At 43.0% G+C, this 16,248-nt stretch overlaps 1 protein-coding gene across 6 annotated transcripts in view; it reads right to left on the bottom strand.

Annotated features, from left to right (window-relative positions):
* Positions 1-1,493: 1,493 nt before the first annotated feature.
* Positions 1,494-16,248, bottom strand: part of PIK3CB (phosphatidylinositol-4,5-bisphosphate 3-kinase catalytic subunit beta) — an 88,480-nt gene continuing 73,725 nt past the window's right edge. For 5 of the 6 annotated variants that reach the window (XM_038145418.1, XM_038145414.1, XM_038145417.1 and 2 more), the window contains 9 exons: positions 15,595-15,694; positions 13,179-13,357; positions 12,426-12,535; positions 12,043-12,121; positions 6,316-6,483; positions 5,764-5,887; positions 4,546-4,691; positions 3,591-3,723; positions 2,978-3,115 (listed from right to left, as the gene is read on the bottom strand). In XM_038145418.1, the coding sequence (XP_038001346.1) occupies positions 2,978-3,115; positions 3,591-3,723; positions 4,546-4,691; positions 5,764-5,887; positions 6,316-6,483; positions 12,043-12,121; positions 12,426-12,535; positions 13,179-13,357; positions 15,595-15,694 (1,177 nt within the window). Of the gene's footprint in view, positions 3,116-3,590; positions 3,724-4,545; positions 4,692-5,763; positions 5,888-6,315; positions 6,484-12,042; positions 12,122-12,425; positions 12,536-13,178; positions 13,358-15,594; positions 15,695-16,248 lie in introns of all 6 variants that reach the window. The other variant, XM_038145413.1, reaches the window with a different exon arrangement.

Below are 16,248 nucleotides of genomic sequence, written 5' to 3'. Positions count from 1 at the left end.
ATCTAACCATTTGATGACTTGTGAATTCAGGTCTAAAATAATATGTTCCAAATCAGCCCAAATTAACTTACCAGTTTAGTATTAGAGCTGGATATTGTGAAGAAAGTACAGAAACAATCAATGGACTGATGTGCCAAAATCCAGTCCTCTCTTGGATGACAAACAGTGTCAAAGTTAAAGTCTCCTTTGACTTTTCACAAAGCAGTTCATTTATTTGTTTGTTTTCTGAATGAAAAGTCTGTATGGCACAGGCTGTAGCAAGTATGGTGAAAACCAGGGAAAGTGGTGATCTTTTTATTAATACAATTCAGCAAACCAGGACTCTGCTCAAAACTTAACATGATGGTATCACAAAATCAGCTTCGGTGACCTGGTAAATGCTGCTTCCTGCCAGGTTCAGCCCTGAGAGATCAGCCTGGGAAGCACTGCTGTGAGATGGGATCTCTTCTCAGCTATTTGAAGATCAATTCACAGGAGGAAAACGCTTCATTGTCTTTGCTGCCAAACACAAAAACAGACCATTTAACTCGGCTCTAACTTTCTTTTCCCATTCTTGTTAATTAATTGCCAAGAGTAAACATAGAGAAGGTAAAGACAAGCAAACACACGCAGCCATTGAAGGGCTATTAACCAACACAAACACTGAGCAGAAGCAGTATTTCCTAATCACCTCTAAATATTTCTCAAGGAACAGAGGCAATGGGATTTTCTCACCATCTCAAGTACTTTTATAACCTGCATTAAAGTCGCATCCAAAATGCCCTCTTGACTCAGTGCAGTGCCCCGGTGGTGCTGGAGGCAGGGAGGGTGTTCCTGCACCTGCAGCTCCCAGCTCTCACCGGCAGTGCTGCAGAGGGACAGCCTTGAGCCACCTGCCCGAGTCCCGAGGGACGCACAGGGAACCCAGCTGCCCTCGCAGCCAGGGAAATAAAGGAAATGGAGATGCCACTGTGCTCCCTCCTGCCAGAGCCCGTCCACACCAGCCCCAGGCAGCCGAGGGACACTCGACAGCTTCATCTCAAAGTCCTGGAAAAGCTGATGTCTCCCTCAGCAAGGCCACAGATGTCCAAGTGCTCTGTCCCACAGAGAAACAGAGCGTGTCCAGGAACGGCTCCTCATGCACAGTCACATGCTGAGAATTACCTGGAGATGTCATTACTTTTTTCAGAGCTGTCACCTGCAATGTAGTGTTTCTTTTTAACCTTCTTGCTATCTGCTATAGAAATAATAATAATTCAAAAAAGGACATGGCACACTTGAAATGCCATTATATTGTATATTAAAAAAAACAGCCCTAAACCAAACAAAACCAACCCACAGAACATTTGTTACTTTTAGAATATTCTAGAAGTCTTTTCAGAGAGATAAGCCCATAGGGTGAGGAGAAGAGAATCAATGCCCTGCACAGACTGACTCCAGGTGAGTTCTGTGTATAATCATGAACACGGAAATAAGCACGGAAACCCCAAAACAACAAAACCAAAACACTCTCAACAAAGTAAAACCTACTTTAATTAAATTCATACACCATCCAACATTTCTATGCAGAACAACTGTTTAGTCAAAAAGTAAATATATATGTTTAAGTCTCTTTCAAATGTCCACAAGAATCAAGAGCTACCAGTGTTCCTTGGAGAACAGGCAGTAGTTAAACCTCTCTTGCTGATGCTCAGGAACAGTTTGTCACATCTTTTAACCAGCACTTCCCTATTGCACGTAACAAATTTGCTCTCCATTTAAGCACCTAAAAGCCTGGTACCTCACTAAATAAATTAAAACAAATCCAGTTTCTTCAGCAACCATCCTCAACATATATATCTCAGTAAAGCAACATTCCTGCAAGCTTTTAATAAATAGAGAGAGAAGATCAGTGACTGCATTGGTGTTCTGTGGAAAGATCTTTCCCCATAAACTCTTGCTTCTCCAACCAGCTGGGCTTTTTGGTATGAATGCTTTAAAAATCACTTTGTGCTGTATATTGAATGAGAACATCCCTTACAGTGGTCAGTACATTTCACAGGGAAGGACTGATCTGAGATAGGAATTTCAGTGTAAGGCTGGAAGAAGCTTCTTGCTGGAACCAAACCAAACTGTGCCTCTCTGGGAGCTGAAGGCAAAGCCCCAGAGGCTGAGTGGGAGACTGGAACCAACGAGGGATTCTCAGGCACGTTTGGAATTGGCCTAACCTTCCTCATTCTGAAGGGCTTCTTTTGTGTGTTAAGTCAGAGGAACAAAGCTGTGCAACCCTGAACATCTGGATGCTGCATCACATCTGTCAGGTCTCCCCCACCCTTCCTTGGGCAGCAGCACAGACACGAAGCAGCTCCCTGCAGTACAGTGATACCATGGTTGCTATTTACAGTAGAATTAATGCATCTGTGCCAGTAGGGCAGAGGTCATATGAAAAATATACACAATACGCTCATTTTTTAGCCAGATTAGGATATAAAAAAAAAAATTACTCTTCAAGTCCTAACTTTAAATGAAGAACAGTTCTGCCAGAGGTCTTCAAACCTCCTGAGGATATGTTAGAGCACATTACCCTAACGTATAAAAACAAATATTTACACCTCCATGAAGTACCAAAGAAATTTTAAAAATGCCTAGTAGCTCTCAGCGTGCAAAGTCAGCAGGAACTGATTATCCAGGATGTTCACTAACTGTACAGACAGTCTTGGAATCAAGCATTCAGAAGCAGAGTGCAAAAGACTCAGGAATTATTTCAGTCCATTTGTTTTCACTGTCATTTCCTTTCTTGGTTTGGATCATTTCACAGAATCACAGAATGTGCTGAGCTGGAAGGGACCCATCAGGGTCACAGTCCAACTGCTGGCCCTGTGTGGAGCTCCCCAAGAACCCCCCTGTGCCTGAGAACGTTGTCCCAGCGCTTCCTGAAGTTTTGTTGGTCCATACCACAGAAACCCTTCACAAACACTTATCAAGGTAACCTTCAGCTTAGTGCAAATGCCGGAATCTCCTAGGACCTGTAATCCTTTCTGACAGTGTGAGCCATCCAGTTCACTTTAGTAGTCCAACTTTCCCGCAGAGCTTCATCAAACTTTTGCTTGAACTGTTTTAGTGCTTCTTCCTCACTCTTCCCTAAGGCCAGGGAGTCCTAAGGCAACAGGGAAACAAGGACTGTTAGGAATTTGAAAATGCACAGTGAAAGCCTCCTTCACCTTTCAACACAAGCCATGGTGTGTTTTGTTCTCTTTTGACACTTTTTCTGCTTACTACTCATTGAGCAATACATCACTTGGTTTAAATAATAAATCTTCCTGGCTTTAAAGATAAAACTGGAAGAGAATGAAGCAAATAACTTTCACCTTTCCAGGTCTATGCTTGTGCATGAGCCAAGATGTAAAATACCCCTGAGATGACTCCATTTAAGATGCACGGATCCTCAACTCATCCTCTGAGCACGAGGCCTGACTACAGACCTTGTCCTATAGAGCTGAAAAAGAAAACTTCAAGGACTGTGTGGAAATCTTCACAGAAAGGAAAAACAACGAAAATGTATTAACCTTGGAATCAAAAAATCACATCCTGGAAAAATGCTGAGTCCTGCTGAGCTGTAGCTCTTACAGTACCTTGAGATACTGGATGTCCTTGACAGAGGTGAGCTCTGGCAGCCCTGCAGTCAGCATCAGTGCAAAGAGGGTAATAAATAGGTTGCCGTGCTTGCGCAGGATCAGGTAGGCTTCCTCACAGTACTGCCGGAACCTGTGCGAGCGGGCAAGGAGCACAAGAGGGACAGTCACACTCTGGAAACGTCTGCCACTGCTACCTGTTCATGTGTTCAACTGCTGTCCGCAATCCGCTATCTGTCTGACAAACACAGACTGTGGAACACAGCACAGAGAGACAGACACGCCTGCAGAACCTGTTTGTGCATTCCCACCGACACATCCCATGTTTCCCCAGCGAGCCCTCAGCAGGAAACACCACCAGCTGCTCTTCAGAAAGAACAGAAGTGCCAGAGGTCGTGGTCCCACCTCCCTGAGAATTCATTAGGTGAAATGCCCTGATCATCCCACAGGGTGGGCTACAGTGGAAAAGCCAAAGCTCTATTGCAATCCCTCCAATCTCTGTCATTTCTAATTCCTTCTGTGGTCAAAACTGAGCCAGCTTCAAGGGCTGGTGGATCATGAGCACATGGCTCCTCATGGCCACGCATCCAAGCAGGGCTAGCATGGGGCAGCACAATGAACATGCCCTGATGCACAGGAAGGGCAGGAGGGAGCCTCTTCCTAAGGGCAGTGCTTGAACATCAGTCTGGCAGCCCTGCCTGGAGCCCAGGGCTGCTGCAGGCAGAGCTGAGCCCAGCAGAACCTGCCACCTCCTGCTGTAGGAGATCAACTGCAGAGCTGCAGCTTCTGGTTCTGAACTCATCTGTGGACGTTCCAGCTCAGGGAGAGCAGTAGATAGACCTGTAAGCGCCTGGTGGCACACTTCCACACAAGTGCAAAGGAGCAAACCAACCCCAGCTAAGTCCTGGTGTGCTGGAAGTCATCTCAATTACAAATAGATCAAAGTAACACTCACCGACCAAATTTTTCAGTGTTCCCTGTTTTTCCTTGTTGAATAACATGAATGAAATCATAGGTGAGTATGAAAGGTACCCGTTCCCTTTTAATTCCAAACTTGGACTTGAAGTTTCCAAGAATATGCCCAAAATCGATGTGAAAAAGCTAAAAAAAAAAAAACCAAATCAAAACAAACAAAAAACCAAAATTAAAACAAGTGAAAAATAATCTCTGCAGCAAAATGTGTCACTTTTCTAATATCTCTACAGGATGAAGGTATCAAGAACAGTTAACTCCTACTGTGACTCTCCAAAACATGTGGTTTCAATCCTTTGGGAGAATTTGGTTCTAAATCCCTTCAAGATTTAAAGTCACTAATAACATCCATACACTTCTGAGGGACCATTGCAGCACAAGATTCTCTCGGGTTTAAGCTGCTGCTGCCACAGAGAGACAGCTTGGTGGCAGCATCAGACAGAAATGAGCCCAAGGATGAGCCCACAAGGCTCAACATCATCACATCCAAGGCCTTCCCACACAAGGACAGAGGCAAAGGGAGCAGAGCTGAGTTAATCTGAAGGACCCTGTGGCAGCTCCCCATGTTAGAATTGAGGTTAAGGGCACTCCAGCTTTCTTCCAGGAAGTACAAACTTAAAAAGAATACTGCAAATGTCTGTAAAGCTTTCAATTTTATAACCCTTGCTGATTTTCTAGGAAGAATAATTTCAATTAAACCAGACAAGTTACATTACAGGGTAACAATTAAGAAAGCAGATGTCTAGGAGCTCCCCCAGGTTCTGAGTGCACAGCATTGTGTTGGTGTTGGGTTCCACACTGAGCATTTTTGAAGGGCTGAGCTGCACAGACTCACTTCAGGGAAACCACACTGCTCCAAAATGCAGTTCATGGATTTTTAAGGGTGGTCTTTTGCGAGATATCCTAAGACCACTTTTATTCAATGAATCTGAACCACTATAAGCCTCTTGGATGTCCTGTAAAAGCTCTGCAGAACAGCCTCTCTCCATATGAATTGCTGATGGAGCAGGCTGTGCTCTGTCCTTCCCCCAGCATTACATTCCTTTTCTTGAAGCTCTCTCCAGCCCTCAGTGAACCACAGACATCAGTTCTGACCATGTGTGCCTTTCCTTTCACCAAGGCACCAAAGAAATTGCCAGTTCTCAAGAGAACTCTTGCACAAGGTCATCAAAGGCATTCTGCCTAGAGAAGGTTTTTTTACCTGCCCATTTTTCCTGACCATGATATTGTCACTGTGTCTGTCACCAATTCCCAGCACATACGTAGCTACACAGTAGCCAGCACAAGACAGAGTAAATTCTTCAATGGCTCGATCCAAGTCCTCTCTGTAAGCACAGAGAAAATTGTATCAGTGCACACTAAAGGAATTCATGTCATGCTTTGGCCTCAAAAAGGATTTTTGCTTGTTTAAACCAGAAGTCCATTAGGATGCTGCAAAACCAGAATTACTCGAGAAAAAAATACTGTAAAGGTAGCTGTGGAGAACAAGCAGTATGGAAGGCAACATCGAGGCTTGAGGCCCATGTAGTTTCCTTGGGTTTGTTTGTGCTGCCACATTTAATATAACTTACTCAACAGCACACAGCCAAAATGCTGCAAATGCCAGGCCCAAGGGTACTATGGATCTCAGGCAGAATTTGACATGCTAGAAAAACAATTAGCAAGAAACCACACCTTCCTCCAGACTGAAAGAGAAACTTCAGAGGAATTGTGTAGCTTATACTATAGCTGAGAGAAAAAGTGTAGAAATTACCCTAAATTGTACTCCTTCAGCCAGTTCAAGAGCGCGTCCTTGTTGAAGGCAGCAGCTGCAGCAACGTTGCTGCTGTTTAACTGAATGTCAGCAATGGTTTCTGAGCTAGAAACAGCCTCAATGAGGCCAGAGTGATCTCCAGTTGCTAAACAGCCATAGGGCAATATCCTGCAAGGAAACACAGAATCATGTCAGAATCTAAGCCAGCAAAATGCTTCTTTATTGTATTCAATGTTTGGAGATGGCTGAATGCTCATGTGAACAGTAAACTCTCAGGGGCAATATACAGGAATTGCTTCTAAAGGTCAAAGACCAGCAATACATTTAAAACGTTCATTTTTTTTCCTATTTTGTGTATAGATGCAAAGAAGAGAGACACTTTAAAAAGCCTAATTTTTCCTCTTTACTGGAACCCAGCTTCTTGTAGCTTCCCAGGACGAGCCACAGAGGGAGCCCTGTGCTCGCATTTGGGAATTCCTGCCCGGACAGACCCTGACCTGCTCCAGGTCATTACCCACAAATTATTGCTGGAAATGCAAAAAAGGACCTTATCCTTTTCCACCATCTTCCTACTTCAAAGGAAATGCTAGAAATCCTTCTTAATATTAACATAAGGAATGTTTTGCAGCTCATACTAAACTGAAGCAGGGAAACCCAATGGAAAACAGGAATCCATCTCTTAACGGGCTTGGTATCTCAGAACACACCTGTGCATTCTCACAGTGCCCAGTGAAAATACCTCTTACCGTGTCACTGCATTACAGTGAGACACAGTTCAAGAGGAAAATCAAGGAGAGATGTGTATAAATAGGTAAGTGCATATTTACCCAATACATTTCCTCCCTCCAGATGCTTAAAAAGCTAAACAGATGGCAGCACCCCATGAGATGGGAGCTCAGCATTTGCGAGGGAAACTTACAGCAAACTTTTCAAAGGCAATGCATCACAAATTGAGGTGTCTGCTCTTGTGCCAGGCAGCTCAGGCCAAGAATATGATCTCAATTGTGGTCATGGTCCATGGGAAAGAGAATGAATACCAAAAAAAATCTACACTGCAGCACACAAGGCATAGACCAGCACTCACTGACTTACAGAGCTGTACAAAACAACTGCAGGACATGAAAACTGATGTGTGTACTACCTTCAGACATACAAACATACATACATATATATATATTTTTATATATATATCTATATATATAAAGCTTCACTGCTGGTGAAGGTGTCATTAGTATTTATATATAAAACTATATATATATATATATATATAAAACTATATATATATATAAAACCTTATATATATATATATATATATATATATATATATATATATATATATATATATATATATATATATAAAAGATATTAAATTTAATAGCTACAAAGCATAACCATATCTCTTAACTGACACAGCCTATTATCCCAAGCCATGGAAGAAAAATAAACAAAATTAAACACAACTTTTTTTGCCTTATAGCTGTCAGGGGACTGAGCAGTCCTCCACCAAAGGGATAACACAACTGAAGTGGTGCAAGTAGTGATGCCTTGGAGGGGCTACCTAGAACAGAGGCTAGATAAAATTCAGAGAATAAAGTGGGTATTTATTGAAGGCCTTCAACAGCCACACCTTGGGCAGTCAAAGCCTCCCAGAGGCTACACCCAAGCTGGACAATGGGCTTGGGTGTTTTCCAGACAATTATAAATTTGGTCCATTTACATATCAAGGGATAATCCCTGAATTACAGCTTCAGCTTATGAAGTGATTTACCCCCAGTTTGCTCCCCCCCAGTTCACTTTTGTTTGTACTTTCAGGGCCTGATGCAGTAAAGTGTCCTTGAGCTTCAGGCCCAGAGGGATTGTTTTGTCTGACAAAATGTGAAGACAGTAACTAACACTCTGTGTGGAGTTTGGAGTTAGGCGCTAATGCAGTACAGGATCTGAAAAATATAAAAGCTAAAATCCTAAGGCATCAGAAACAGCAATGATATAGACTGGGATTCTTCCCTACTGGCAACAAAATGCACTGAAAACCAGATTCAACAGGGTATTTCAAGAGGGCTCAACTTCAAAACAACAGCAGAAGTGCAGGCTTGGAACATTCTTCCCATTTGTGTTCTGAGCCCTGCCCAGTCCCAGCCCTGTCCCCAGAGCAGGGCTCTCCAGGAGCAGGAGGGTGGCTGGGATTGCCCCTGGGCACAGGGAAGCTCTGCCCATCCTTATCACCACAGCACAAATGGCAGCCAAAGCTGGCCAGGTTAAAGTGCACACTGGCCTCCTTCCATGGCACCGCGAGCCACCCCGCTCGCGGCTGAGCCGGGCACACGGCCAACAACTTCCCCTTCAAAAGCAGGCAATGATGAAAGCCTGCAGCCCCTGGAGGGCTGTGTGCTTACAAGTGCAGGAAAAAACATCCTTGTCAGAGAGACAGTTTGACAGGAGTCAAGTTAGGGACAAATCCTCTGGGCCCTTTCCATCTCATCCTGGTCTTTCTGACTTCAGCATCTGTCAGCAGGATATGCTCCCTGCTTTTTAAAGCCAGCAAAAGCCACAGACAGACCAATACTGAAATCCTGGGTAGGACAGAAAATTCTCTTCACTCATTTAAAACTGTTCCTTATTTCAAGTGTTTAATTCACCAAACCAGTGCCCTTCCAAACACACACAAAATACTGGCGATTTATCAACACGTTCTCTGTAACTTCAGGTCCAATAGCTTAAAAATGATGACACGTTAAAGAGTTGTAACAAATACATTTTCCATTAAGTGTGTGAACTCTGATTTCACAAATACACAGCCACATAACCTCAGGTCTCACACACGTAAGGGAGACAAAAATGAAAGCCCACCATAGACAGGCACTGAAACAAAAAAGTGCTTTGGAGAATGTCCTGCATCTGGTCAAAAGTAATCAAGTATTAAATACTTTTCTGACAACTTACCACAGCAAAGGTGACTTGGCATAGATCAAACTCCTCCAATTAATGATTTTCTGTTGCTGTTACTTTACTCGTTTCTCCACTAACAGAACTTTGATGCTATAACAGAGCTAAAGCAGCCCAAACACTTTCTGACACAAGGATTTTCCTGAGAGGGGCAGCACCACAGACCCCACAGCATGCTTGGGAAGACAGATGTCGTGCTCCTCTGCTGTGACATGTATTTGTAATAGGCTATCTACTTCCTGCTCAGTGTTCAGGTACAGTTTGTCTTAGAAATTAAGGTGTGGGGATTAACTAAAAAATATACTTGTTGCTTTGTTCATTTCTCTCTGCTACTTGGATGATGTTTGAGGTAGACTGACCAAAGGCAGAGTCCTCTAAGTGTCAGTGTTTGTCTCAGTGCTGGTCCTGTTCTGGGAAGCAGATCCACCCTACACCCCAGGCCTTCCTCAGCTGTGCCCACGCAGGGAGAGCCCAGGATGAAGGACTTGCACATGGTGCCATCCTCCTGCACACAAGAGTCCCCTCTGACACACCTCCTGCCCTGTTTGTCACCCACAAGACAAATTAGTTGGCAGTTAAACAAACAAGCAAACATTTCTCCTCCTTCAGCTCTCAAAATCAATATATACTTGGCGTTTCTCTCTAGAGCTGAGAAACCCCACCGGGAATATCGTGCTTGCTTTAGACACAGACTGAGCTTAGGTTTCGTTTTCAATCACTGCTAGAGAACTGAGTGTGGACTGCAGTGCAATTAGAAGGGAACTGCTCCTGTCCCCAGCTCAGTGGTGCACTGGCTGCCATTTGATCCATGCCTCATGGAAGCTGGACAAAAGCTTGTGGCAAAACACGACTGATGGGGAGCGGCAGCAGCCAGAGCTGCTCTGGCACTGCTGGCATGAGCCCTGCTTCTCAGCCCTGCTTTTACTTGGATGGAGTTACCACTCTCTACAGTGGAAAAAAATTGAAAAGTGCAAAATCCATTGTGCATCCACAAATGGAAATAACTTCAGGGAAACTAAGGATGACACAAGGCAACAAGCAAGGACTGCCCTCTTTGGTACGGGCATGTGGCACTGTATTTTTCAGGAAAGCAGCTCTTTGATACTATTTTTTTCAGCTGAGACCATGCTTCTCACCCAAGCTAAAAGCAACCACTGACTCCTTACTCATGAACATGGCAAAGAACTCACTCCACCACTGCTGGCTCATGGATTCTGGAATTGTCTCTTCTTGAGAGAGACGCAGGCTATAAACACAGAGATGCCAAAGCCTCGCCCTCCTGGCTGTGCCCTCATGCTCTGGGTGTTCTAAATGCTGTTTTGGCCAGTTCTGTTCTCAAGGAAGGTAATTTCTTGGCAAAAATAATTGCCAAGAACAATTTCTCTTGGCAAGTGTCCGATTAATCTCTTTGACAGACACTGAACTGTAACCCTGCCTCAATCCCAGGATTTTATTCCATAATGGTAACTATGACAGGATGAATGGAAGGAAGATGCTCCCAGTTAAGCAAACAAATTGAAGAGGCCAAATATAGAACTTCAATTCTCACTAGGAACTTCCCCTTTCTACTTTTCTTCACAGAGTTTTAAGAAAAATCTTGGACATCAGAGCTACTTTTTTGCTTTCCTTTGTTGCATTTAAAAAAAAAGGCTTAGTCAGGAAAAGCATATTTGATGACTCTCATCACTATTCCTGTTTGCTAGGCATGGTGTGTGGCCCAGGCTGGAACCACAAACAGATTCTGGGAAGGCAGCTACTGAGGAATGCCTCATCTGGGATTCCACAGCTGCCAGAGGCTGTCCTTGCCCCCAAATGCTGGATCAGCCTCCTCAAAGTCAATTTATAATGATATAAATGACCTAAGGTTTCCTCAAGTCAGTGTTCAACTTCACATACACTCAACCATCTCATCGCAACTATACCTTTCCAGAAACAATTGTAATTCACATTTCCACCTTCCCTTAAGCATTCTAAGTAACAAGTTGATAATTTTACTTACCTGTGCTGATGTTACGTGCCTTATGTAGTTCCCACTACTATACTTGAACCATAAAAATTTTAAAAGAGCTCCAAGAATCTAAATTAAGTATTTCAGGCAATATTTAAATGTAAGTACTTCTAGACTTGTAAACAAAACTTAAACAGAGAGGATTACAGCTCTTGAAACAGGGATACAAAATTTAATTTATGGCTGAAAATGGCTTCTAATAATATGATACCCAGTACCTTCTTTAGGACTACTTTCCTAAAGTGCAATTAGAATTTTTGAATTATGTTACCTAAAACTGGTTCATAAATTTGGGTGGAAAGGCTTCCCATGTACTAGAGGGTTGTGTGATAACAATGAGCAATGACTGATACTGTTGTTCTTAGGAATACTCCAGTATTCATTCACAGAAATCATGTTTACCGTATCAAGGATACAAAACCAAGAAAGCTACTTTGCAAGAGACTTTGGAAGATACAAACGTATTTCTGGCTGGAAAAATGCATTCTGGCATCCAAGCAGTGTTTTACCAACAAGAGAAAGTGACTTCAGAGTTGCAGATATTCCCATGGCTGTAAGTACTGGTGTGAGCAGCAATGAGAGCTCTGCTCCCAGCAGGAAGGAGCGGAGGTAACGCTTCCCGCAGCCTGCTCACCTTGGCCATGACAGCTGGAACCTCTGGGCACGCCAACAGATGTGCAGAAAAAGGACAGTGGGGAAAGTGCTAAAACCAGGAAAGCTTTATTTCTCAAAGCAGACCCCCCATGCAAAGAAAGCAGCCCTCGGGAGCTCCTTACCGGAGGTCCAGGCCAGCCTCTTTCCACAGAATGTCCATCAAGCGCAGGATCTGCAGCGTCAGCATGTCCTGCCGGAGATCTGCAACGAGAGGCGACACCACTGCTTCAACTCCTCAAACTTCCTCAAGTTCCCAAGGCCTTCAGAAAAAGGGATCTAAAAATACTCACTCAGCCTAAGGGTTAAAGTGGTATTATTCATAATTCCATCCTGACTGGCAGTGTCCCTGCTTTGAAACTCAGTCAGAAGATGCTCAATTTGTTTACTGATGTCAGAGTAATCCATGTTTACATCATGGCAATACAGAATAATACCAAATAACTCAAGTGCAAACATGTCAGTGAAGAAGGAAAAGGAAAAATGGAAAGTTTCTAGCATTGCTTACCATCACCATTTTTAAAGATGATCCCTACAAGATCTCCCCCAAACATTTTGTTGTTGTACACTATCCAGAGAGGCTTCATTTTAGAATCCATATATCTACACTTCTCAACACTGGAAGAAAACATGACAGAAGTCTTAGTCAAATAGGAATAATTCACCTGAAAAGATCTAAACATGGTTCAGAACATCAGAGAACAGGTCAAATTCCAGTCTGGAAGTACTTAAATGCCCTGTCTGCTTTCACTCTGCTGCTATGTCATGAGCCCTCACCAAGCTATGAACGCATTGTTACATGTGCAAAGTATTTGATACTAACTGGTGAATCTATCTCTACTTCTTAAATCAAGCACCCTCATTTTCAGAGAAAACAGTTTTCCTTATATCCTTTCCCATGAATTTTTAGCCTTTATATTTAAGTCCTGTGGAAAGTTTTAGTGGCCTTTGGGCTTATTGTTAAAAACAGAAGCCAGGAATGCAGTCAAATTCACTTTTAGGCTTACATTTAAATATGTGTAGCCATGGAAATGCACTGACTAAGACAGTATTAAGTTTCATGGTGGATCACAAAAGTCTTCTAATTTAACTCATACCTTAACCTCAGCAGATGCCCAGCAGAGCTTCTGTCACTACAGGACAAGTTCCCTGGGGCAGCACATGCTGAACAATGCAGCCAGAGAAGTTCAGACACAAATGTGCTCCTGCTCTACTGTTTCCATGCAAAGCTATGGTGAAATTGTGCTCATTCTTTACTTACTGCAGCTCTGAGAGTATAACAGAAGGATTCAGAGGAGACTGGAGGTCAGAAAGTGCTTCTCTGTAAGCATTTTGTTTCAAACACGTATGCATTGCATCTTTGCCTTTTGCTTTGCTCTGCTTCATGGCATTCAGCTTAATTAGACTATTTAAAGTCTTCATTTTATTGAGGGCTTCCACCTGAAAGAGACATTTTATCATTAAGAGTTACTGCTTTGATTTGAGACGTAACATAATGTGAAATCCCAGTTTCACAACGAAACTAAGTATTAAATGATTCTACAACTTTTTAAAAATGGAAATAATGGATGGAAATTAGGTTGCTCATGTTTCAGAAATACCATTTTCATAATTAACAGAGACACTGGTGAGATTAAAGCTCCTAAGCTTTGAGTCACTTTTAAAAGCATGACTTAACATTTCCAAAAAAATGAATGAGGCGTTTTAATGTATGATACATTAACACAAATTCCTTCTTCAAAGTACAATTTTTAGTTCCCTATTTCAACAAAGCACATAACACAGGTGCCCCCTAGACATACAGAAGTAACAGAAATACTGATGATTTCATACTCTAACAAACTGAGACACTGCTGGAGATGAGCTGTGGATGCAGGTACTTCATTGTTCACATTAAGTTGCATCCAACAAGGAATGGCCATGTGACTACTTGCAGACAATTTTCACAGAACAAAGTCTTAAATGTGTGTCATTAAAATCCTGCTGAAGTCAGGCAGAACACAAAAGCTTTAATTGGCTAAGCTAAGTTTTTACCTTAGAAGTATGTAAAAAGTCAAGGCAATTATTTGCAATAATACAGGTGTGCTTAACTCCTTTTTTCCCTTCTGTTTTGCAAAGTTTTTCACTGTTCCAAAATCTCTAAGGAAACTGGTGATATAAATGTGTAACACTGACAGAGCAGAGCCCTTTGATAAACCTAGACAGCACATACAGCAAATACAACTTCTACATCTAAGCAACTTTTTGACCAAATAGCTCTTCTAACAATCAGCTGTGCTTGCACCAGTAAGATGCTGAGCAATACACAGGTTCTGTAGCAAACAGCAGCAATGTAACAATTATGAAAGCTCTTTTCTATACAAGGAAGCTTCAGCCTGGCTTACAAGGTGCTGAGTCAAAACTCACCCCTCCCACAGCCTGAACCCTGCCAGGCAGGATGCTGTGGAAATTGTATGGAGTTTGATTATAAAACTGGGCAGTGGAGAGCTGCCAGGTCAGCCATCTGTCAAAACCAAAAGGGCTCTGCTTTTCCACTATTCTAGGAGCTGTACAAACATCAGTGACAAGGGAACAAAATGGAACCTGTGTTGTACAAACAGGAACTTTTTGAAGTATTTCTACTTTGAATTTCTTCCGTGTTTGCACAGTTGGGAATTTTTTTGCCCCTTCTTTGATTGCACTGACATTTGCTTCCTGTAAAGTGCACAAAAACTTTACTGACCTTACATCTATTGCTTAAAGCATTTCACCACCTACTCTTTTCATGATTTTGACAATGCTAACGAGCACACATGGAAGAGATGGTCTTTTCCATGTCCTGTGAGTTGCAGCAATAAAGAGCACAACAGAACATCCCTGTTCCAAATACTCCCAAAGCAGTTTCAATGCAGACAAACACCACCATCAGTTGCTCATCCATTGAGTGAATCTCTGTGGCCTGATACTGCAAATACTTTAACCCCAAAGAGAGATGGATTTTCAAATATTTTGAAGATCACAATCTAAATTACCTCACTAAAACCACATTAGAGACTTCAAACATGATTTGTGAGTGCCTCTTAATGATCTGGTGATACAATTATTAGTGCTTTCAAAAGCAAACCTCTCGTACTCATTAGGGTATTTAAAAGCAAACGTATCTCTCCTTTGTTCTCTCTTTTTTTTTTGTGTGTGTGTGTGTGTGTGTGTGTGTGTGTGTGTATGTGTGTGTGTGTAAACAAAAGACCTATATTAACACTAAAATGAGTATTTGGGTAATTTTTAACACCTTTTAACAAAAGCAAAAGCTGCAGGAAGTAGTCCTGGAGTAATCTAGGTAAAATTTAGAACAAGCTACCCTTACAGGGAGAAGAACTTGAAATGCTCAGAAGCCCTTCTTCAGTTAATCCAGAGTCTCTTGTGTCCAGAATGCACAGACAGTGCTGAAGGTGTCTCGCAGGTCTTAGAGCACTGTAAAACCAGCTCCCTGAGGCCCCGCAGCCCTGGCTGCCTTCTGTGCCATGCAGGCTGCTCCATCACTCAGCCCTTTTAATTCCCTGTCTCACTCACGCCTCCTTCTCCTCCACAGTGCCCAACTTTGCCAAGGCAGCCAATACCCCCCAGGAGCAATGGAGTAAGGACGGGAGTTCCAGGCTTGGATAGGTGAGGATGACAGGAAAGGGAAGGGAAGTCCCTACCTGTTTAGCCAGCACCTTCATGTGAGCCACGCTGCCCCTGCAATAAGCCTCCAGGATCAGCCCGAACTGCACCGACACGGCGGGGATGTGAACCTCCGACCTGCCGGGGGAAGAGCTGCTCAGCAGAGCACACACAACTGCATCCTTCCAGTCACCCAAAAACCCAAAACAAACACACACCCCAAAACAAACAGGAAAACACCTCATGGTCACATCAAACATTAAACCACCTCATGGTCACGTAGCTGAAACTAGCCAGATTTCCTAGGAGATGCTAGAACCCCTCTGTGCTGGAGCCGATGAGGACAGGCCAGTTTGGATGCAGGATCCTTGTTTCAAACCCAGGACTGCTCTGGGGGCAGCAGGGCTCATGCCAGGAGGTGGTGATTGAACACCTGCTTCAGGACCCCCTTTTATTCAGAGCAGCTCTGAGAAGACACCGAAGGGCTGACTTTAAACCACACATTCTCCAACCTTTGTAAGGGAAAAGCCCAATTTGCCTGGAGGAGAACACTTTGGAACAAACCACTGAACTTTGTATCAGAGCCAATTATCCTCCAAAACATTTTCATGTAACACTTGCTCTTTTTAGCTAGAAATATTAAAATTAATTGTGTTCTAAAGACAGAATCAACCTATCCAACCTATTCCAGT

The sequence above is a fragment of the Motacilla alba genome, chromosome 9, assembly GCF_015832195.1.
Source record: "Motacilla alba alba isolate MOTALB_02 chromosome 9, Motacilla_alba_V1.0_pri, whole genome shotgun sequence".
NCBI lineage: Eukaryota > Metazoa > Chordata > Aves > Passeriformes > Motacillidae > Motacilla > Motacilla alba.
The sequence above is the reverse complement of the archived record's forward strand: the minus strand, read 5'-3'. Positions and strand labels throughout refer to the sequence as shown.